The sequence below is a fragment of the Equus caballus genome, chromosome 7, assembly GCF_041296265.1.
Source record: "Equus caballus isolate H_3958 breed thoroughbred chromosome 7, TB-T2T, whole genome shotgun sequence".
Taxonomy (NCBI): domain Eukaryota; kingdom Metazoa; phylum Chordata; class Mammalia; order Perissodactyla; family Equidae; genus Equus; species Equus caballus.
The window spans coordinates 46,342,700-46,365,180 of NC_091690.1; the positions used below are offsets into that span (position 1 = coordinate 46,342,700).

The 22,481-nt window shown below is 47.3% G+C and overlaps 1 protein-coding gene across 1 annotated transcript in view; it reads right to left on the reverse strand.

Annotated features, from left to right (window-relative positions):
• LOC100064538 (adhesion G protein-coupled receptor E2-like) overlaps positions 1-22,481 on the reverse strand; it is a 56,956-nt gene that overhangs the window by 21,973 nt on the left and 12,502 nt on the right. Inside the window, 12 exon segments of the mRNA XM_070273011.1 lie at positions 374-594; positions 785-865; positions 868-891; positions 3,362-3,539; positions 3,960-4,037; positions 4,165-4,211; positions 4,297-4,443; positions 5,927-6,058; positions 7,709-7,864; positions 10,381-10,530; positions 10,829-10,882; positions 12,869-13,013. Of these exon segments, the coding sequence (XP_070129112.1) occupies positions 374-594; positions 785-865; positions 868-891; positions 3,362-3,539; positions 3,960-4,037; positions 4,165-4,211; positions 4,297-4,443; positions 5,927-6,058; positions 7,709-7,864; positions 10,381-10,530; positions 10,829-10,882; positions 12,869-13,013 (1,413 nt within the window).

Genomic DNA, 22,481 nt, shown 5'->3' on the forward strand with positions numbered 1-22,481 from the left:
GGCCCTCACCTGCACGTTGTAGTGGGCCATGAGGACGGCAAAGCTGCTGAGGTGGGTACACTGGCAGGTGGTGCTGGTGTCTCTAGTGCCCACAGTCTGCAGCCTGTGGTGGCCCAATGACCACATCCACCCTGAGCACGGTTCCAGAAGACACAGAGCACCTTCTGCCTTGGCCCTGGGGTCACTGACTGTAGGATCAGGGAGTGAGTGTGAGCTGCTGGTTGTGATGCTCGGAAATGCTGACCCAAAGCTGCCTTGCAACGGGCTTTCCTGGGGATATGATGCACCCAAAGGGGAGCCTCCCTCAACCCTAAGGCTGCGCCCAGGACTCAGGCCTCTTCCCCACCCACAGCCCCCTCCCACCTGGACTCACATGGTTAAAGATGAAGGTGACTGGGGAGCTGAGGTTCTGAGTGTCATTGTTGCTCGAAAAGGCGGTGATGACATCTGAGAGCAGGACATGGGTGACTTCCTGCAGCAAGTCCTTGTGTGTCTCCCATACAACTTCCTGCCTCTCATGGTCCTGGACCAGGGGCGCCTCAGCCAGCAGCTTTCCCATCCCTGGGGTGGAGACAAGGCCCACCACAGAAGGGCCTGCAGGACGAGGGCAAGGTTGACATCTTGGTGTCCCCAACAGGACCCCTCCTTCTTCAGAGGGACTTTCTCCTTCTGGCCTCTCCATACCCGACACTTCCCTTTAACATTTAATCCTCTATTTGTCCCATCCCTGGACACTTGTCCCACTGTGAAGCCTCAGTGGCCTTCTCCCCATCTCAGCCTTTACCTGAGTCAGCAGATCCCTGCACCGTCTCCCAGTTCAGCAGCATCTTTGCCCGATTCTGACTCAAGGAGATACTCCTGTTCCCTGCTCCAGCACCTCCAGGGTCAGCTCTGAGAGTCGTGCAAGGCACACAGGGACTTAGATTAGCAATTGTGACTAAGTGGTTGATACAATATCATTGTTTCATATATATATGTATGTATATGCCAATATTATGTGTAATGCTATTATTTTTGTACCAAACAAAACCATTCTTTTATATATACTATAATATTGCATCTAATATTTAGTAAAAATAATAATGGTTATATATGTATATCATCTGAATTTACAAAGGATTATAACAGAAACTATGAGTAATTATTCAATAACGAATTAGGTAACCTGGATGAAATAGACAAATTCCTAGAGACATATAAACTACAAAAGTGACCGAAGAATAAAAAAGTCTGAACAGCCGTATAAAGACGTAAATAGATTTAATCAGTAATCAAAATATTCCCCAAATGAAAAGATCAGACCAGACAGCTTCACTGCTGAATTCTACCCACCATTCAAGGAAGAATTAACAGGAATCCTTTGCAAACTCCTTTATAAAATAGAAGAGGAAGGAACACTACCTAAATAACCCTAGAAGGCCACCACGACCTTGAAAACAAACCCAGAGAAAGACGTCGCAATAAAAGAAAACTACGGACACACCTCTTATGGACACAGATGAAAACATCTTCAGTGAATATTAGGAATAATTTATCCAAAGAGACTCAAGATATGTACACAAAAGACTCTAAAAGATTGGTGAAAGAAATTAAAAACCCTAAATAAATGGAAAGACATCCTTTGTTCATGATTCGGAACTTAATATTGTTAAGATGGCAATACTCCCCAAAATGACCTACAAATTCAGTGCAATACAATCAATATGCAACAACATTTATTATTTTTTGTAGAAATGGAAACACTGATCCTAAAATTCATATGGCATTGCAAGAGGCCCAAGACCCAAAACAATCTTGAAAGTGAAAAACAAATTTGGAGCACTCACACCTTCTGATTTCAAACTTAGTACTATCCTACGGTAATCAACATGCTATGCTGCTGGCGTGAGAATAGACAGATAGGACAACAAAATAGAATTGCGAGTCCAGAGATCAGCCCATATATCTACGGTTAGTTGATTTTCAACAAGGAATGCCAAGACCCCTCAATGGAGAGCAAATAGTCTCTTCCACAAACGATGCTGGGACATCTGGATATCCACAAGCAAAGAAGGGAACTGGACACCTACCTCACACAATACACAATAATTCATTCAAAATGGACCAGAGACCTAAATTTAGGCACTAATATCAGAACAATGAGGATAATATATAGAGACCTCTTACAACTCAGCAACCTAAAGCCAAACAACCAAATTTAAAAATGGGCAAAGGACTTCAGTAAACATTTCACCAAAAAACAGACACTAATATTCAACCATTGCATGAAAAGACGTTAAATGTGGTGAGTCATCAGGAAAATGCAAATCAAGTCCAGAATGACAAATCACCTCACAGACACTAGAAAGTTAGTGATCAAAAAACAATTTGGAGGTAACAAGTGTCTCTGAGGATGAGGAGATTGGAACCCTTGTACTTCACTGGTGGGAACAGAAAGTGGTGCAGCCATCTTGGAAAAATAATTTGGTGGTTCCTCAAATGTTGAACATGGAATTACCACATCACTCAGCAATTCCACTCCTAAGTATGTACCCCAAAGAACTGAAAACTGGTATTCAAACAAAAACTTGTACACCAGTATTCAGAGTAACACTACTCACAGTGGTCAAAAGGTACAGCAACCCAGCTGTCCATCGATGGATGAATGGATAAACAGAGAGGTATATCCTTACATGGGAATATTATTCAACCATAAAAAGGAAAGAAATACTGACACACATTAATACATGGATGAACCTCGAAAACACTATGCTGGGTGAAAGAAGCTAGACTAAAAGGTCACATGTTGTAGGATTCTATGTGCATGAAATGTCCACGATAGGCTAATCCACAGGGACGGAAAACAGATTCGTGGTTGCTGGGGGCTGGGGGAGGGAGGAATGAGGAGCGACTGCTTAGTGGCTGCAGGGTTTACTTCTGGGGCGATGAAGCTATTTCAGAAATAGAGGTGATGGCTGTACAACTCCATGAATGTACCAAATGCCACTGAATTTTACACTTTGGTACAAATGGTGAATTTTATTTTATGTGAATTTAACCTCAATAAAATAAATCATACTTCAATATCAAGTAATATTAAATTAATATTGTCCAAATTTAATAATCTGTTTTCTTTTGAAGCCATTCCTATTTTATCTCAAATTCATTAAATTAAATTAAATTCATCCTCTGCTGATAATTTATATTATGATGAAAATGCCTATTATTTATAGCTTTTCTTCATTTCTTTTAATCTCCTATTTTAATTTGTTTAAGAGAAGAACACTGAGATGCAAGCATGGTCACTGGCTCCAGTGAGGTAGGGGAGGAACGAGGCGGAGGACGGGCAGAGCAGGATCCCGGGGCAGACTCGGGTACTTGCCTGTGCCTGCAGGTGAATTGAAGGTCAACGACCCATTGGACAGGGCCTGGCTCAGCCCTCTCAGGACATCCTCCAGGCCAAAGAGCAGGTTAGCGGCCACACAGTGCTGCTCTGAGCGGGGCAGGGTCTCCAGGTCCCCTGGGGTCTCCAGCAGATGATCCACCGCGTGTATGAGACCCTGGAGGATGGGGACAGAGCCAGTGGGCCATGAGCAGAGGGTCTGCATGAAGACCCTGCCCACTTAGCTCAAAGAACAGACCCTAGAGACTATTTGGGAATAAACGTGGCACCGGATGGGATTCCCTGTGTCTTTTTTCCCAGAATCCAGCCACTCAGAGGTCATCCTGTTGGTGAATGCCAAGGGTGACGTCAACCCAAAGTCCAGGAAAGCAAGAGGGAAGGTGTCAATAGCTGCACGTGGGCGTCTCACAGTGAGTACAGACACACGCTGGGGGCTGTCGCCACACACTCGGGAGGACCGGGGCCTCAGAGCAGGGCACCACCATGGTGGGGTCCGGCTCCTCCCGAACCAAAGCTTTCCCAGGCCTCTATGGGGAAGGGGTGACTCCACCTTGTCTCCTGTGGGTCCTGCCCCTACCTTGAAGGTGTCCTGGGCCGAGGCTGACTGGAAGCGTCTGCGCAGATCCCGGATTCTTTCAAAGAAGTGGGAGAGATGCTGGGGGGAGGGGAGCAGAGGGTGTCAGGAAGCCTCGAGAGTGGGTGAGAAGCTTAGGGAAAACAGGCGGACAGAGCGGGCTGCACAGGGAGATTCCTGCCTCCCGGTCCCTGCTGGAGCCACTCACCTGGCTCTGGATTCCTGGGGGCGGAGTCCAGATGGGGAAGGACACCTCTGCAGGGGACAGACAGGGGTTCATTAGGGCTGAGAGGGTCTCTGTTTGTTAGGGTGGAGTCTGGGGTCGTGTGAGATCAGGTACCTTCGCACACGGTGGTGTTTTGGTTGTCCCGGAGCCCCGGCAGGGGTGTCCACCCTGGGTGGCAGTGGCACCTATATGAGCCCACGGTGTTGACGCAGATGGTGGAGCTGTGACATGGGTGCCGCCCGGAGCTGCACTCGTCGACATCTGGGGACAGGAAGACGGGGTAAGGCCAGGCCACAGCCTGGAGGAGGCCCCTCTCCCCTCCACGCCCCACCCCCTTCTCTCTATTTGCGTCCCCTCACCCCCTGGGCTGGAGGTGATGCCACCAGGTGAGGGCACACCCAAGTGGTGACCAGAGGTCATGGGGAGTGCAGAGGTGACACAACAGGTGAGCCAGACGGATGTGCAGGTTGTGAAATAGTGGGAACCTTCATCCCAGTTAGTAATCAGCTGCTGCCTGGGGTCCCGTGACCCTTCCCCGTGGTACCCCAGCTCCTTCCCCAGGACCCCCAGATCTTTTCCCATTTGGTCTCTAAAGGCTTAGCGCCTGGCCCAGCAGCCGCCCTCAGCCTTCATGCTGCTGGGTCTGCGTGGGAGCCATCGAGTATGTGAGCAGCTGTTCTGAGTGGGGGTCCCCAGGAGTGCAGCCGCCGGGCTCTCGACCTGCACAGATGGTGCTGTCTGGGCCTTCGGGGGACCCAGGAACCGGCTTCCAGCCAGGGTAGCAGTGGCACTTGTAGCCGCCCACGATGTTGAGACAGTGGGTGGAGCTGTGGCAGGGATTGTGCCCCGAGGCACATTCGTTCACATCTCAGGACAAAGCCAGAGGGTCAGGCCCTGCCCTCCACTCACTGCACCCCCCTCACTGCCCCGGCTCTCAAATTCCTTAGCACCTCACATTGAAGACACCCCCACGCCCCGCTTTCCAGCCACCCACCCTGTCGGGACACAACCGTGTGGCAGCGTTTTCCACTAAACACACCAGAAGCCCAGAGGCCCCTGCAGGGTGACAGGGCAGAACCATGTGTGTGCAAGTTTGACCCCGACAGATGGAGTCCCTTCACACATGGTGCGGGATGCACTGTGGGGGAGCTGCGAGGGGCTCCAGCCAGGGAGGCTAAGGCACTATAGCTACACACGTGCCGCGGGTGGGTGGGTGGCGGCACCCCTGCCCTTATTGGACCAGAGCCCAGAGGGCTGGCCCTGCCCCGCCCCATCTCCCCGGGCAGCACTGACGACACCACGTTCCTGAAAAGCCTCGTTATGTCAGCTTCTTCAGGATGCTCTCAGGAGGGACAACATCCCCAGTTTTCAGGAGAAAACTGAGGGAAAGAGGGAAACTAGTCATGGCAGCTGGACTTCCCGATCAGGGCTCTTACCCACTTCCTCCTAGGCCTGGACCCAGATTCTCATTCTCAGAACTGGCACCTCCCTCTGCTCCCAGGTGACACATGTGGAAGGGGCGAGATCTGGGGGTGCTCTCAGGGGCAGGGGGGATCCATAGGGGACCCAGGCTCAGAGGCCCGGCCACCTCCCTGCTCTGTGGGGGACTTTCAGGGAGGCGGGGCCCTGGGCAGGCTCAGCGGGTGTCTTCATAGGGCCTGAGGATCGGCTCCTCCTCGGGCTGCAGGACCCGCCTCGGCTCCTTCCCAGTCCATCCAGCCTCGGTGTCTCCCCGGGGCTCTACCTGTGCACAGATTCGGGTCCTTTGGGTTGAGCTCCAAGCCGGGCGGGCACGTGCAGGTATAGCTGCCCAGGGTGTTGATGCAGACACTGCGGCCTTTACAGATTCTGGGTTTCTGCTGACATTCGTCCACGTCTGCAAGGGGAAGGAGAGGTGACGCGGCCTGTAGCCGTGGGCAGCCCTCGGGGCTGGGAGGCAGCCATATTTCCTGGCAGAGAAGCATCTGGAAGGCCCCACTGTCTGTTCCCGGGTGAGTGGGCACCCTTTCTCATTCACGTGGAGGCCTGTGGGTGGATGTGGTGGCCTGGATGCGCTGATGTCCAGAAGTGGCTGGAGGTGGCCTGAGTCCTCCCTGTCCCCAGCTCTGACTCTCTCAGCCTCCCTGGGCAGCTTCCAGACAGGGTGGGGACAGCAAGGCCACCTGTGTCTGAGGATGTGGTCAATGGCCAGGTGGGCCTCCCTGGGATCGAGAGCAGGGAAATGCTGCGTTCCCCAAGCAGCACCATCCTGGACCCAGTGATGGCCTTTGCTCAGGGCGGGTGCTTCTGGCTGAGCTCTCCTTGGAATCCCCGTGAGCCTGGCAGGACAGTGTTCTCCATCCATGCTCACTCTGAGACTCCAGCTCCGTGGAAATGGACCATGAGCCACCCCTGAGCCAGGCCGCTGCAGAAGGAGGCATTCGGCAGCAGAAGGGAGAGTGGAGATGGTGCTGGACAGTCCAGGGCGACACAGACAGCGGGCGCCAGGCTGGGTGGACAGTGGGGCTGACGGCCGGCCTGGAAGCCTTGGGGCTGTGAAGGTGCCTTTTCCTGATTCCCATGAAGACATCCTCTGGACTGACAGAAGTGGGGAGATTCACATCGGATCAAGGCCAGTGGTGGGCGAGGGCTGGTGGCTGGAAGGGGAGCAGGTGTTGATGGGCGAGGGGTGGCGGAGGTTTCTGTGTTCTCAGTCCTCAGTCTCCCCCAAGAGATGCAGACTGTGGGTCCCGTGGGGTTGTTTCAGCCTCCATCTTCTGGCCCCAAGTGGTCCAGGTTGACATGAGGCCGGGCTTGACCCCTTGGGAGAGGGTCAGCCTGAGGCGATGGTCCATGACAATGTCCTCTCTTGCCATTTGGTCCAGACAGGAGCTCTTCTGTTCACCCGATTCTCTGGGTTTGTGTGGGGGGTTTCCATGTCATGCTGTCCACCTCTGACCCTGCTTCCCCCGGGTCCCAGTCATCCGCGTTGCCCACGGGCCCATGAGCTGAAATTACTGGAGAGGGTCCGGGCAGACCCTTGTTCAGAGAATTAGATAGAGGCAGAGCAGTCGGGTCAGGTGCCAGGAGGCGTCTTCACCAGGTGGGGATGTTGGCCAGGGGCAGCACCAGCCGGGGAATGTGGACCTGCCCTTGAATCTCCCCCCTCTCGTGTTTCTGGATGGGGCGCCTGGGTCCATCATGGCCTGGGGGATCTGAGGGGGCTCCAGGTGTGGCCGAGCCCCTGTGGGCTTCTGGCAGTGACTGAAGAGGATGGATATTGTGCTGGTACCAAGACACTGTGAGCCTGTGAGGTCTCTCAATGCCAACCCTCTTTTTTGTTTCATGAAAATAAGATGCCTGGAGGGCAAGGACCACATTCCAAAATTGCAGAAGTGTCCCTCTGTGGAAGTTTCTGAGCCTTGGGGTTCAAAGAGGGCGAGTGACTAGGTCAGTGCCAGGACGGCCCTCTGTTACCTGGAGAAAGTGGCGCAAATGACCCCAAACCTCATAGACGCGAGGATGGCAGGCGTGGGGTGGTTCTTACCTTGACACGTGTTCTCACTCTCGTTTCTGAACGTTGTTGCCCCAGAAACGAGCCCATATCCTGGGCTACATGTGCAGTAGTGGCTCCCATCCACATTCTGGCAATCCGCGAATTTTCCGCAGGACACCGCCAAGGGTGGTCCACATTCGTTGATGTCTGGAACACAACAGGACAAAGGGTTACCTCCCAAAGGTGAGAGTTCCCAGAGATCAGAGACCCTGGTCCCAGGCTGACCCAGCCACTGGGACAGCACAGAACTCAGCTCCCGGGGGGCACCCCTGGGACACGGCTGGGCTGGAGCCATCTGCTCCAGAAATTCTGCTAATTGTCTGCTCATCTCTGTTCTCTGGCTGGGCCTGAAGGCACCTAGATTCAGAAACTCTGCTGTCCCATGACAAGGGCTGGAAGGAGGTGTGCACCCCTCTCCATAGCTGGAGTGGTGGACGGAGGCACTGACTCAGCTCCGGACCCTCCCCTGGGGTGCTCTCAGCACCATCAGGGACCTGGGAGGACATTCCAGTCAGGGTGACAGTGGCATTGAAGGCCACTCTCGATGCCGAGGAAGGGGATGGAGCCATAGTAGGGGCTGTCCACGGCCACGCTCATCATTCACACCTGGGGATAAAGCCAGGTGGTCAGGAGCCTGCCCAGCGCTGGCTTCCGTTCCCCTTTACTCACAGTGGCCCAAGTGCACCCACACTCCCCATCAGGCACTCCCCCAGCTCCCCAGGTCAGGCCTTTCCAAGATGCCCCAGGATGTCTCCAGGGGACTCTTGCCGTCTCCACCCCTGAGGGAAGTCTCTCCTTATCAGAGCCTGTGGTGGATGTGAAATGAGGAAGCAGCACAAGCCGCTCAGGGCTGAGTCATCGGGGTGTCTTCTGGCATCTTCTCTCTCCTTGTTCTCCCATCATGAGAGGAAAGATGCCCATGAGCCACATCCCCTTTGAGCAGCTCAGGGCCCACAGAGCAGGGGCTGCACAGTATAACTGAAAACAGCATCAGCTTAGTAAGTACCACAGACACAAAAATGAATCAACATGCAGGGCAGGATGGCGGCCCTTGTGCATCCAAGGAGGGGACCAGAGACTTCAGCGCCTGAAAGGACTCACAGCGTCATGGTGAGTCAGGCAGGTGACTGGTCTCCCCCAGATGGGAGCTCTCTTTTCTGCACCTGCAGACTTCCCTTCTAAGGCCCAGACCCAGGCTGTGGGTGTCAGCACCAGCAGAGGACAGGACACAGGAGGGATGCACGCCTGAGGGATTTGTGTTCAGCCCCCACCTGGCAACGGGGCTTCCCTCCTCTGTTCTATGATGGCGACAATGGCTGGACATCTGTTCCCAAGGTTGAGGGGAGAGTGTGAAGCCTAGTGTGGGACCACTGAGAATGAGGTGCAAGGGATGGGGGGAGACACGAGGATGGGACATCTCCACCTGACAGGCGCCCTCCCAGAGAGGAGCCGGGATCCAGTGGCATTAGCAGCAGGGTCTCCTGTCCACGGTCACCCATCTACAAATCTCCGTGAGACACACACGCACACACAGAGGAGCCTTTAGGAACACCACCAGGGTCATGGATGGCTGGGCCATTGTCACAACAACGTCGGCTTTTTCCACCTGACAAAATTTACTTTCTCCCAAATATTAAATAACACACATATACTAGGAAACAAAGAAAATTGTACATAATCCACTCCACAGACTACTGAAACTTTTAAGGGTATTTTCCCTCATTTTTTCAAACATATAGGAAATCTTTTTACCATCATTATCAATAAATACGCATCCAAGACCATTTTGAGTCAATGAGGAGTATTTCCTAATGTAAAAACAGTATAATTTTCTTCTTTTCCCATTTTTAAAAATCATGGTAAAATGCACAACACAAAATTTACCATCTGAACTATTTTTAAATAGAAAAATGTCCTTTTATGACCCTGTATTGTTGGAGAAGGAAAACTGCTTTGTTTTACACCTGGATTTCGATTCCACCACATGATTAGTTGTAGGAACTGGAAAAGTCACTTGATCTCTTTCCACCAAATCTGATCATTTAAACCACAAGCCAAGCTCTGCCTGCCTCACGGGGCTGCTGTGAGCAGGAGGTGGGAGACAGTGGTCGTGAGCTGGGTTCCTGGCGAGCTCTGGCTGGTAGGAGGGCCTGAGCTCCCCGGCCCGGGCTGTGTCTTTCCTCCTGCTGCTTCCATTATCTCTCCCCTTTCTTTGTATTATTAGAATAAGCACAATGATAACATTAGTAGCAATGATGATAGCTGTCATTTGTTGAGAATTCGCTGTGTACTAGTCTTTCCCTGTTCTTCCCACAGAGAAATGTTAAATCTCACACCATCCACCTGGGGCAGGTGCAGTGATTATCCCCAACTCACAGACAGGCGAAATGAGAGCAGACTAATTTCCCGAATGTCAGAGAGCCAGTCAAGGGCAGAGCAGCACTCGGAGCCCTCGGAGCCCAGATGCCCTATGTGAGCTCACGACACCCTCCCTACTGACAATGAAAGCAGGTGCCCACGTCCCTCACACTCCCCCTGCCTGTCTCCTCTCTCATCTCTGACAAAGTGCTTCTGCGCTGCACTCAGGGCCAAGGGCTCTGGATGTCCCAAAGTCTACCCCCACCGTCCCCAAGTGTCCTCACCACCCCAAGACCCTACTGTACCATCACAACTGTCTGCGGGGCTGGTGATGATCTCCCCAGACCAGGAGCTGAATCCTGGACGGCAGCGACAGGTGGTGGCACTGACACATACGGAGTTCCGAGGGCACCAGGGAGCACAGCCTGGAGGGGCAGAGGCTTCGGAGGCAGAGGCTGTGGGACAAGGACCAGGGTCAGAAAGTCCATGGAACGGAGGAAGTCAGCTGCCAGCTAGGGTTCAAAGAGTAGAGGAGAGGAGGGCAGAGTGGGACGACCCCATCAGAAGAAGAAGAGCTCAGAAAACTCTGGACACTTAGTGGGGAAGAAACAGCTTCTCTTGTCCCCAGATGACCACGTCTGAGCCTCACTTGCAGAATAAGGCTCCTTTCCCCACCTTGTGGGTGACAGGACCCAGACCCCAGCATGGACGCCACAGCTTATGTCACTAATGGGACTGGCTGGGCAGACTCACCTCTAAGGTTCTGGGCTGCAAGTCCCAATGACAACAGCAGCAGCACCAAGAATCCTGGGACAGAAAAAACAGAGAAACGACAAAGAGAGGAGAGTTAAGCTCCAATTTCAGCCCCTGGCTGCATGACCATTGCCTCCTGTGGAGGTGGCTCTGGCCTGCAGCGCACGGCTTTCAGGCAGCATCCCCAAGGCTCCTGTAGTTCACTGGAAGCAAGGACTCAGCCCCTCCCTCCATCCCCCAGGACTCCCCGAGGACTCGGTCACTGACAGCCATAGCCACAGACATACCAGCAGAGCACAGAGCCCCGGAATCAGGAGGGGGAGGTGACGACAGGTGAGGAGTGGGAACTAAGGAAGCTGGAGGTAGAGCGACTCTCTCCTGGTGAGTGGACTCTCCAGGGACAGCAACCATGGCTTCCTGGTTCCTTCAGTGAGCTCCTGGCGTCCTCTAGTGCACTGAGGACACAGCCTTCCCCCTTGGCCCCCAGGCCAGTGCTGAGAAATGAGTCACTGAGCAGGCGTTGTGGGGTGAAAGCTGCTATGGGCGCTAAGGAATGAAATCTGTTTTACAGGCCACAACCAGTCTGCCTCACAGGGTCTGTCATCACATCCACATGAGCTGAAAATCTTTTCAGATCTGCGTGCCTTTACGGGATTGTTCTTTTCAGCTAAAAGCAAAGGTCAATTTCTCTTAAGGCTGCACTGCCAGTTCTCACTGTGCTAGGTGGTGGCGGACTCTGGTGGAGGATGGGTTTGGGGATGGACACGCACACAGCTGTATCCCAGACATGCCCCTGGTGGCTGCAAGCCTTCATGAATGCTGCCCATCCTTTGCCCACACTTGCCTCAGTGCAAAGTGGGTGCAATGGTAACTGTGATAGGATGAGCTTTATTCTGACCATAGATTAGTGAAGACTAACAACGGGTTAGTGCAGTGCCTGACACAGAGCAGACAGACAACGTACGTCAGCTAAAGGGAAGGAAAAAGCGAAAGAAGGAAAGAAAGAGCAGCTCCCTCCTGCTCCTCTACTACCTTCCTGTTCCCTGAGACACAGCTGCGTGGGCCAGACTCCAGGGTCAGGCGGAATCACACGCTCAGCTTGGTTCTCTCAGGACTCAGAGTCCTAGACTTCTACTCTGCCCTCCTTGCCCACGAAATGTCCTTTTCTCTTGTGGCTCTGTCCGGTGCTGAGGAGAGCCAGGCTCCAGGGCCAGACTGCCCGAGTCCACACCCAGCCCGGAGCTGCCCCTCGGGAAAGCTGTGCAGGCGACCCATGCCTCAGATGCCCATCAACCGTGCTCCTGTTCCTAGAGTGTGGCACCCAGAGCAGGCGCAAATGATCCTAATGTCCCATGCGTGTGAATAAGGTCATTAGTCTACTGAGATGTTATCCATGCACACCTAAAAATGTGCACATCTGGGAGAAGCTAACTTTGCTCTCCATTTCTTTTAAATGCCCACAGCGTCTTGTACATTGGACCCTCCAGAATATGCACAGATGTTTTCAAAAAAATCATGTTCCAGAGGGCAGATGGTAAGAAATACGGCTATTTTCAGAAAAACCAGGAGACTAATTACAACCAATGAGGACAACATATAGGTAACATCTAACCTACAAGGTGACAGGTTTAATCCTAAACACTGAGGGAAATAGAGACTAATCAGAATTAAGCTGACCTCATAGATATCAGTTTTCACTAATTCACTCGTGTTGTCCTTCCGATCATTCCATGACCCACACAAAACTGATAGACTTAAGGACTTTGTTTTTCTTAGAATATTAGACTTTTCTGAGAGTTTGGTTGTCTACTCTTCTGAAAAACAGTGGCATACGTGGTATGATGTTTAATCTTATGCATCCCTTTGCCTGGGCCGCAGCACCCAGATATTTGATCAAACACCAGTCTAGACGGTGCTGTGAAGGTATTTTTAGATGATAGTAACATTTAGACCAGTAGACGTTGGGCAGGCAGATTACCCTCCACAATCTGAGTGGGCCTCACCGAATCAGTTGAAGAAATTAAGAGAAAAAAGACTGACCCCCTCTGAGGAAGAGGGAATGCTGCTTCCAGACTGGCTTCAGACTTGAGATGCAACATCGAGTCTTCCCTGGGTTTCCAGCCTGCCGGCAGGTTTTGGACTTTCCAACCTCCACAATCTCATGACCCAAGTCCTTAAAGTAAATCTAGAGAGGTAGGTGGACAGACAGACGGACAGAGACAGAGAGAGACACAGAGAGAGAGATACATCCTGTTGGATCTGTTTCTCGGGAGAACCTGAGCTAATATGGGTGGTAAATCCCTTAGTCCCCACCTTTGCCCTCGCAATAAGTTTCACTGACTTTCTCCTTTGAGGACTGAACAGAACTGAGCTAATATCCTTCTTAAAACTTCTTCCCCGCTCTTCCTTACAGATATGGTGGGAAAACGAGCCAGAAATCGGGCAAAGAGCAGAGAACATTCTTAAACTGTATAGACAGTTCCCAGGTAGCTTATTCTTCCTCATCCTTGTTATAATTCTTCCTACCTGGCGGCAACCTTAGAAATCTGTTTCTCATGGTGCAGAGTCCAGCAAGCCCAGCCACGGAGGACGTCAGATCTTGGTCTGTCTTTGAAAAAGTCTTAATGTTTAGTATGACTTCTGTCTTGATGAGCTGATTTAGGAAACCACTGGTCTGGTCTTCCTCCTAATCTGCTCGATGATTAACGTCTCTAAAACTCACAGTTCTATTTTTACATTTTTCACAACATTAGCAGAATTTGCTCTGAAAGCCTGGCTGAGGCTGTTTTTTACCTCTTTTTGATAGAGGAAGATGTGATACTGTGTTTAAAAGGCCTCCCAAATGTGAGGAATCATTCTACTGATCTCTTTGCCCCTACAAGGATCTCAATTCAGAATGAAAAGACATGTCTATTTATTATCTATTAACAGATTTCTTAAAGCTCTTGTTTTGAAATAAATATAGATTCACAGGCAGTTGCAAAAACGATACCAACCTGTCCTGTGTACCCTTCACCCAGTTTCTGTCAAAGCTTACATTTTTATGGGATGATCCTGCAAGGTCTAAACTGAGCACCTGACACTGGGACAATGCATGTGTACAGTTCGGTGTCACTTTATCCCAAGTGCGCATGCCCATAACCGTCCTGCAGTCACGAGGTGTAATATTCCAGCACCACAGAGGTCCCCCTCATTCTGCCCAACATCCCAGACCCCGGCAGGGCTAAAACCAAGTTGTCTCACTCTTCAACAATGTCAAAATGGTCCCCGATCCATGTTTATTGATAAAGGAAAATATTCGTGGTACGTTTTAGAAGAGGACAAAAACACACTCCCCAAATCTTCCAGTAGTCTATGTGGTGGGATTATGGCGATTTTCTTTGCTTTCAGCTTTTACATTTTCTGTGTTTTCCACACGTCCATGTGTGTTAGTCTGCTAGAGCTGCCACAACAAAATAGCGTGGAATGGGTGACTTCAACAACAGAAATTTATTTTCTCACAGTTCTGGAGGCTGGGTGTCTAAGATGAAGGTGCTGGCAGGGCTGGTTTCTGGTGGGTCTCTCTCCTGGCTTCCAGATGGAGGCCTTCTCGCTTTGTCCTCATGTGGCCTTTCCTCTGTGTGTGGAACAGAGAGAAAGATCTCTGCTGTCTCTTCCACTCCTTTAAAGACGTCAGGCCTGAGCAGCCCTGATGGCCTAGTGGTTAAATTCGGCACTCACCATGTCAGCGGCAGAACCACACCACCCGTCTGTCGGGGGCCATCCTGGGATGGTGGCTCATGTACAGGAACCAGAACAATTGACAACCAGGATATGCAGCTGTGCCTGGGGCTTTCGGGAGGGAAAACAAGGAAGGTTGGCAACAGATGTTAGCTCAGGGCGAATCTTTCCCAGGAAAAAAAAGACATCAATCCTGTGGGACTAGGGCCCCACCCTTATGACCTCATTTCACCTTAATTATTCCTAAAGGACCCTGTCTCCACATATCCTTACACGGGGGTGAGGCTTCAACATATGAACTTTAGGGGTCACAATTTTGTCCATTACATCACATTTACTTAATATTTGGGGCATAAGTAAATTTAATTAAAAAAAAGATGTCTTCATTTCCCCTTCATTCCTGAGGATATTTTTTCTGTATTAGAATTCTAGGATGACAACTCTTTTCTCTCAACACTTGCAGAGTGTGTGCCTTGCTCTGGCCCCCGTGGTTTCTGATGACCAGTCAGCAGTGATTCCAGTTGTTCTGCCTTATAGATCAGGCCTCTTTACTCTCACTGTTTCAGGGTTTGTTCTTTGTCTTTAGTTTCAAAAGTGTCACTGTGCTGTATCTTGGCCTAGATTTGAGTTTATGCAGCTTGGAGTAGCCGCAGCTTCTCGCATCTGTTGCTTGTCTTTTGACAAATTCAGGATATTTTTAGCCTTTTTCCTGAATAACTTTTCACATCCACATTAGTTTTTCATCTCCCTCTGGAATTCAAGTACACAAATATTAGATTTTTGTTATAGTCCCGCAGGGCCCTGAGACTCTGCTCAATTTTTTTTTTTTTTTGTATATTCTGTTTAGTCTTCTTTGGTCTGTCTGGATAATTTAAATTATTCTGTCTTCAAGTTCATTGTTTTATCCCCTCCTTTTGTCTCCATTCTGCTATTGAGCCCATTTGGTAGATTTCTCATTCCAGATATTGGATTTTTCAGGTCTAATATTTCTATTTAGGTCGTCTTTATATCAGATGTTTCTTTGTCAAGGCTTTCTATTTCTTTGCCGAGACTTTCTGGGTTTTCATTTGTTTCAGAGAACTTTGTTTGTGATTGAGCATTGGAACATTTTTTCTGACAGGGGCTTTAAAATACCTGCCAGGTCATTCTACCACTTGTCTCACATTAAACTGAGATTTTTCTGGTTCTTGGGAGGATAATGACTTTTTCATCATACCCTGGATATGTAAGGTATCATGTTTTGAAATTCATAGACTCATAAACTTAAGATATTATGTTTCTAAAGTCTTCAGTTTTGGCTGACTCCTCTGACATCATTGCAGTGGGGAAAGGGCTGCCATCTTGTTTCTGGCCCATGAGGGTGGGATCCAGCTTTCCCGCTTGGGCGCCACTGATGCTCCCACGGGGGAGGGATACCTTGTTACCGCTGGGTGGGGTTGGAGGGTCTTGCTCACAACCGGGCCTCTGCTGACACCACCTGACTGGGCTGTGGAGAAACCTCCTCACATGCCTCCACTGACTCCACAGACGGGGGCTCTTTCCAATGGACGTGATGAGCATCCCAGCTCCTTCTCTGCTGCAGCCCGTGGGGTGAGAGGAACGCTTCGTTACAGACGGCAGGAGTGGAGGGCTGGTCTTCACACCTGACCTCTGCTGCTGAGGGGAAGACACAGTGTTTTCTGTGGTGTTTGGCTGGAGTGGGCAGTTACTGTTGACCTACTCTCTGTTGTGTTGGCTGCCCCTTCTCGCTCTTTTGGCTAAGGGGGAGGAGGGTTCTCTCGGTGGCACTTCTTTTATCTGTACCCATTGGTATTTCCGGGTTGCAACCTCTTCATTCCAAGTCTGGGATGTGTGAGGCAGGAAGAAAACCGACAGAATCAACACTGCGTATTTCCTTGGGTCTCAGAGTCCCTGTGCTGTCTGCCTTTTCTGTGCCTTTCAGAGTCTTCTTATGGTTGTTTTCTGTATAAAATGTTTATATTTACTATAGTTGTAGGTGTGTTTTAACATAAACTTTTTCATACTATCACTTGTTCTCAACTTGTCCTGCAGTCAACAATACTTTTTGGAGAGTTTTTACATGTCGTACATACAGATCTACACCTTTCTTTTTGGCTGCTGTTGCATATATTTATATGACACAATATGAATAAATTATATCTTCCATTCCTTTTTTTGATGTACTTTTCCATGGCCTCATTTCTCATTATCACAATAATTCTGCAATGAATGTCTCAGAAATATCACAGGGGGAACATTTGTAAATTTCCTTGGAAGAAGCATCAAGTGGCTCAGGTACTTGGTTGAAGAGCATGTATATTTTACATTGTAACAAGTTCTGCCAAACTTCTATCTAGTAGGATCTATCAAATTACCCAGGTGCTATAGAAGTGGATCAATTTCCCACATTCATACTTTTTTGAATTTCATTTTTAACATGAAAAAATTTGTTGACCCACGGCTTAAGTGACTTGCATGTTCCAGTCAATCATTTATCTCATTTAGAAGGAAATTAATAAAAGAAGAGAGATTCAGGGACTTTAAAATGTCAAGAAGGTGTGTTCCTTATGTATTTGTGGATGGAGAAAGTCAAAGACTTCAAGAATATAAGCCAGCCTCTCTGAGCATCACAGGTGCCTCCATCCTTAGGATGACGAGGCCAGACCAGGTGAACTGCATGGTACCTTTCAACTCTACAATTCTAAGATTCTGTAAACTTAGCAGTTAACCATTAGGATGCTTAAGGATCACAGATGTATTGGAATCTTGAAATTATAATTATCAAAGGTTTTCATTTTTTCCCAAGTTGAAGGACAAAAATTTATCTTATTATCATTTCAATCTGTGCTTCTCTCATTTACCAGAGTAAATTTCAACGAATTTTTGTGTATTTTTGCATTTTCATGGTTCTCTCTGTGAGTTACCTGCTCATATCTTTGACACACTTTCTATCGTTTTCCTTCATTCTTATTATTTAAGGAGTTAACAATACGTGCGTGTGTGTGTTTATGTGTCGCACGTATCTGTATCTAGATATCTTTTGCTAAATAATGCAAAACTTTTTATTGTACCACATGTCTCCAAACTCTTATTACGGTGTCTTGTGTCACATAAAGTATTCTTCCTGAAAACACTGTCACCTGCTTTATTTCTGGGGAAGAATAAGGGGAGAAGAGAAAATATTCAACTGAATTTGAGCGGCAGGTAAATTGGAAGCAATGGAGTCAACAACTTTAAGTCTCTAAGCTTCCTCTGATCCATCAGAGAATGCTGGAACTTCCTTGTTTGGAAATTCAAAAATCTCCCTGGAGGATGGTTCATTTTCAGTGGGTTAAAAGAATAAAGAACCACAACCCCCAATCACCAATTAGGGTTTCCACACAGAAAATAAGTCCAGGTTACTCCTTTCAAATGTGCATTTTCATATTAAGCTGCAGTTACAAATCCTAGATGTTTTCTCTTGACACAGCCCTTCTCTCGCCCCTGACAGGAGCCCCAGGAACCTGCAGAGAGTGTGCATCACCAACCAGATGTGAATCCAGCTGTCCCTCCACACTGGAGTCCGACTTCTGATGGACTGTCCTAGCTCAGCTGCCCCCAGGGCCTGGAAGCAGTAACCGTACTGTCAGGGAGGGCAGGTGCTAAGGATGCCACCAGTCAGAGAGTTGAACGCTGGGCACTGGGTCCAGGATGACATGCACACCCTGTTCACTGCACAGTGTCTGACCAGCGAGGACAGGAGTGTCTTGGAACAACAGTCTCACTAATGATACCGCATGTCTGTTCTCACACTGATATAAATGGGGTAAATCTTATCCCTATGACAATTGGAATAATGATGAAATTGAGGGTGGTGTCACCATAAACTTTTCATCTTCTTCTGATCCAGTTTTTCCATTATTTACTGTATGGATTTTTTGAGATAGTTCTTGTCTAGAATATTGCCCTTCATTTTCTAATATTGTGATCATTTTGGTAGGTTTTAATGTACATGGAATTTGTTTAGTAGATAATTTTACCTAAATTAATATCCTGCTGTTCTGACACCATTTATTGGAGAGAACATTGTTTCTACACTGATTTCACATGACACTTTTCACACATTGATTTGAGATTCCATTTCTTTTGAATACTAAATTGCTATATTTGGTGTATTCTTTATTCTGTTTCTCTTTCTGAAACATGTCACACTTTTTAAAATTCCATAGGTTGTTGATTTTGTAAATCTTATGAGATAAATTTCTGTACTTTATGTCACATAATACCAAGTGAGTAGCATAAGGAAAGACTTGAGTTAGAAAGACTACTGCAATAGGGAGGATGCTCAGGTCCCAGGACTCTGTGAGCTTGTCACAATCACACAGACAAGGGTTTTCTTTTAAAGGGTAAAGTAGGAGGCAGGCAGAGAAAATCAGAATATTTGGACGGGAAGCTGGAGAAAGAAGAGGAAATGACCAATGAGTTCTGACAGCAAGAGTCTTCTTGTCATCAGCAAATTCCCAGGGGAAGCTGAGGGGGGATGGTAGGAGGGTGGGGGAAATGTTGCACTTTTTTTGTTCTTGTTCAGCCTTGAGGGGAAGCAGATTTCTGGGGGCTGCAGGAAAGAGAGAAGCTGATTAAAATTTCATCAAGACAAAGCAGAGGGTGAGAAGTGCAAAATGTGAAAACTTGGTCACTAATTATTCTTCACAGCTGTGCTGCCTCTCCTTTCACATTGTTTCTTCTGCGCACAGTAAACTTCATAGTTAGTTTACTACGTTCCATGAAAAATGTCTTAGGAATTGATGACTGTGTTGACTGTGGAGATGAATTGACTGTGGAGATGGTTCCTGACCATATTAAGAATCCCCACCCCCCCAGTAAACTCCCTCTTTATGGAGGTTATGATTTCTTTCCGTTTCACTTACAGTTTCTTCTTGAGAGCTTCAGGCATTTCTTGCAGGATTCTTCCTAGGTATTTTTGAAGTTTTTACAAAATTTTAAACAGTTTTTCCTATTGTACTTTAAAATTGGTTTTTGTTTTGATAGAAAACCATTGATTTTGAATGTTGATCTTGCTGTGAGTGTCTTATTGAACTCTCAATATTTGTCATCAAACTCTGAAGTTTTCTTGGTAGACAATTATGCAAGCTGCAAATAATGACTGCTTGGCGTTTCTTTAAAGAATCTGTACCTGTTTTCATTTCTTTTCTCATTGCATTGCTTTGCTGTTAGATGTGGAGTGAGAAGTGCAAACCAATTGAGGTATCAATTTTTAAAGTATTTTGATAGAATATTTAACACACGGACCATGAGGTTGCCTCACAGAAGTCTTCCTTCCAGACCGAAGGTGAAGGCCTAATGGTTACTGACCAGAACCTGCAGTTTAACAGAAGACAGCAGGTGTCTGTATGTATGGCGCTCTGCAGGCAGAATGAAGTTCAAGCAGCACTGCGGGCAGAGCGCATGTTAGGAGTCAGAGCTGGAAAACGTCATCCCTTAGAGTGAGCCTCTCGGCAACTGCATTCTTGCCTTTACCTGAGAAAGGCACAGTATTTTTAAATTTTTATTTGTTTTTCGTAAGAAGTAAAACGTGAATTCATTCTTGTTGTAAAAATACACTATCTCAAATGCAGAAGAACCAGAAAATGAGTGATAAGACGGCAGCATTAAGCCTTCATATAGCAATAATCACTACAAATGAAAATAGATTGAATTCCCCAATCAAAAGACACAGAGGTGGCAGGATGGATTAGAGAACAAGACCCAACAATATACTGCCTCCAGGAAGCACATCTCAGCTCCAAAGACAAACACAGGCTCAGAGTGTAGAGACAGAAGAGGATATGCAAGCTAATGAAAAACAAAAGAAAGCAGATGTTGCCATACTTACATCAGACAAAGCAGATTTCAAGAAAAAACAAGTAAAGAGAGACAAACAGGGGCAGTATATGATGATAAAAAGGACAATCCCCCAAGAAGCAATGACACTTGTAAATATATATGCACCCAACACGGGAGCACCAAAGTACATAAAGTAACTATTAACAAACCTAAAAGGAGATATTAACCACACCACAATAATAGCAAAGGGCCTCAACACTCCACCCACATCAATGGAAATATCATCCCAACAAAAAGTCTAAAAGGAAATAGTGGAATTAAATGAAAAGCTAGACCATAGGGACTTAATAGACATATATAGAGCACTCCATCCAAAAACAGCAGAATACACATTATTCTCAAGTGCTCATGGAACAATCTCAAGGATAGACCATATGTTGGGAAACAAGGCAAGCCTCCAGAAATTTAAGAAGATGAACTCATATAGCATCTTTTCTGACCATAATGCTATGAAACTAGAAATCAACTACAAGAAAAAAGCTGAGAAAGGGACGAAGATGTGGAGACTGAACAACATGCTACTGAACAACCAACGGATCAATGAAGAAATCAAAGGGAAAATCAAAAAGCATCTGGAGACAAATGAAAATGAAAGCACACCATAGCAACTCACATGGGATGCAGCAAAAGCAGTCCTAAGAGGGAAACTTACAGCAATACTGGCTCACCTTAACAAACAAGAAAAATCTGAAATAAGCAATCCTACACTACACCTAAAAGAATTAGAAAAAGAAGAGCAAACAAAGCCCAAACTCAGCAGAAGGAGGGAAACAATAAAAATTCGAGCAGAAATAAATTAAATTGAAACAAAAAAGATAGTACAAAGCAGCAGTGAAACAAATGGCTGGTTATTTGAAAGGATAAGCAAAATTGACAACCCCTTAGCCAATCTCACTAACACAAAAAGAGAGAAGGCTCAAGTAAATAGAATTAGAAATGAAAGAGGAGAAATTGCAACAGATAATGCAGAAATACAAAAGATTATAAGAGACTATTATGAAAAACTATATGTCAAGAAATTGGACAATCTAGAAGAAATGCATGAATTCTTACACTCTTACAACCCCCAAAACTGAATCAAGAAGAAATAGAGAATCTGAATAGACCAATCACAAGTAAAGAGATTGAAACAAGAATCAAAAACGTCCCAAAGAATAAAAGTCCAGGAACAGACAGCTTCTCTGGAGAATTCTACCAAACATTCAAAGAAGATTTATCACCTATGCTTCTCAAACTATTCCAAAAAATTGATTAAGATGGAACACTTCCTAACACATTCTATGAGGCCAACATCACCCTGATACCAAAGCCAGATAAGGACAACACAAAGAAGGAAAACTACAGGCCAATATCGCTGATGCACTTAGATGCAAAAATCCTCAACAAAATATTGGCAAACCGAATACAGCAATACATTAAAAGGATCATACACCATGATCAAGTGAGATTTATACTGATCAAGGATGCAAGAATGGTTCAACATCCACAAATCAATAAATGTGATACACCACATCAACAAAATGAGGAACAAAAACCACGTGATAAGCTCAATAGATGCAGAGAAGGCATTTGATAAGATCCAATATCCATTTATGATAAAAAAAAAAAAACCTCTCAACAAAATGGATATAGAAGGAAATTACCTCAACATAATAAAGGCCACATATGACAAACCCACAGCCAACATCATACTCAATGGGGAAAAACCAAAAGCCATCCCTCTGAGAACAGGAACAAAACAAGGGTGCCCACTCTCACCACTCTTATTCAACATACTACTGGAGGTTTTGGTCAAAGCACTTAGGCAAGACAAAGAAATAAAAGGAATCCAAATAGGCAATGAAGAATTGAAACTCTAACTGTTTGCAGATGACATGATTTTATATATTGAAAGCCCTGAAGAATCCATTGAGAAACTATGTGAAATAATCGACAACTGCAGCAAAGTTGCAGGGTACGAAATCAACTTACAAAAATCAGATGCAGTTCTATACTCCAATAACAAACTAACAGAAAGAGAAGTAAAGAATACAATCCCATTTACAATAAC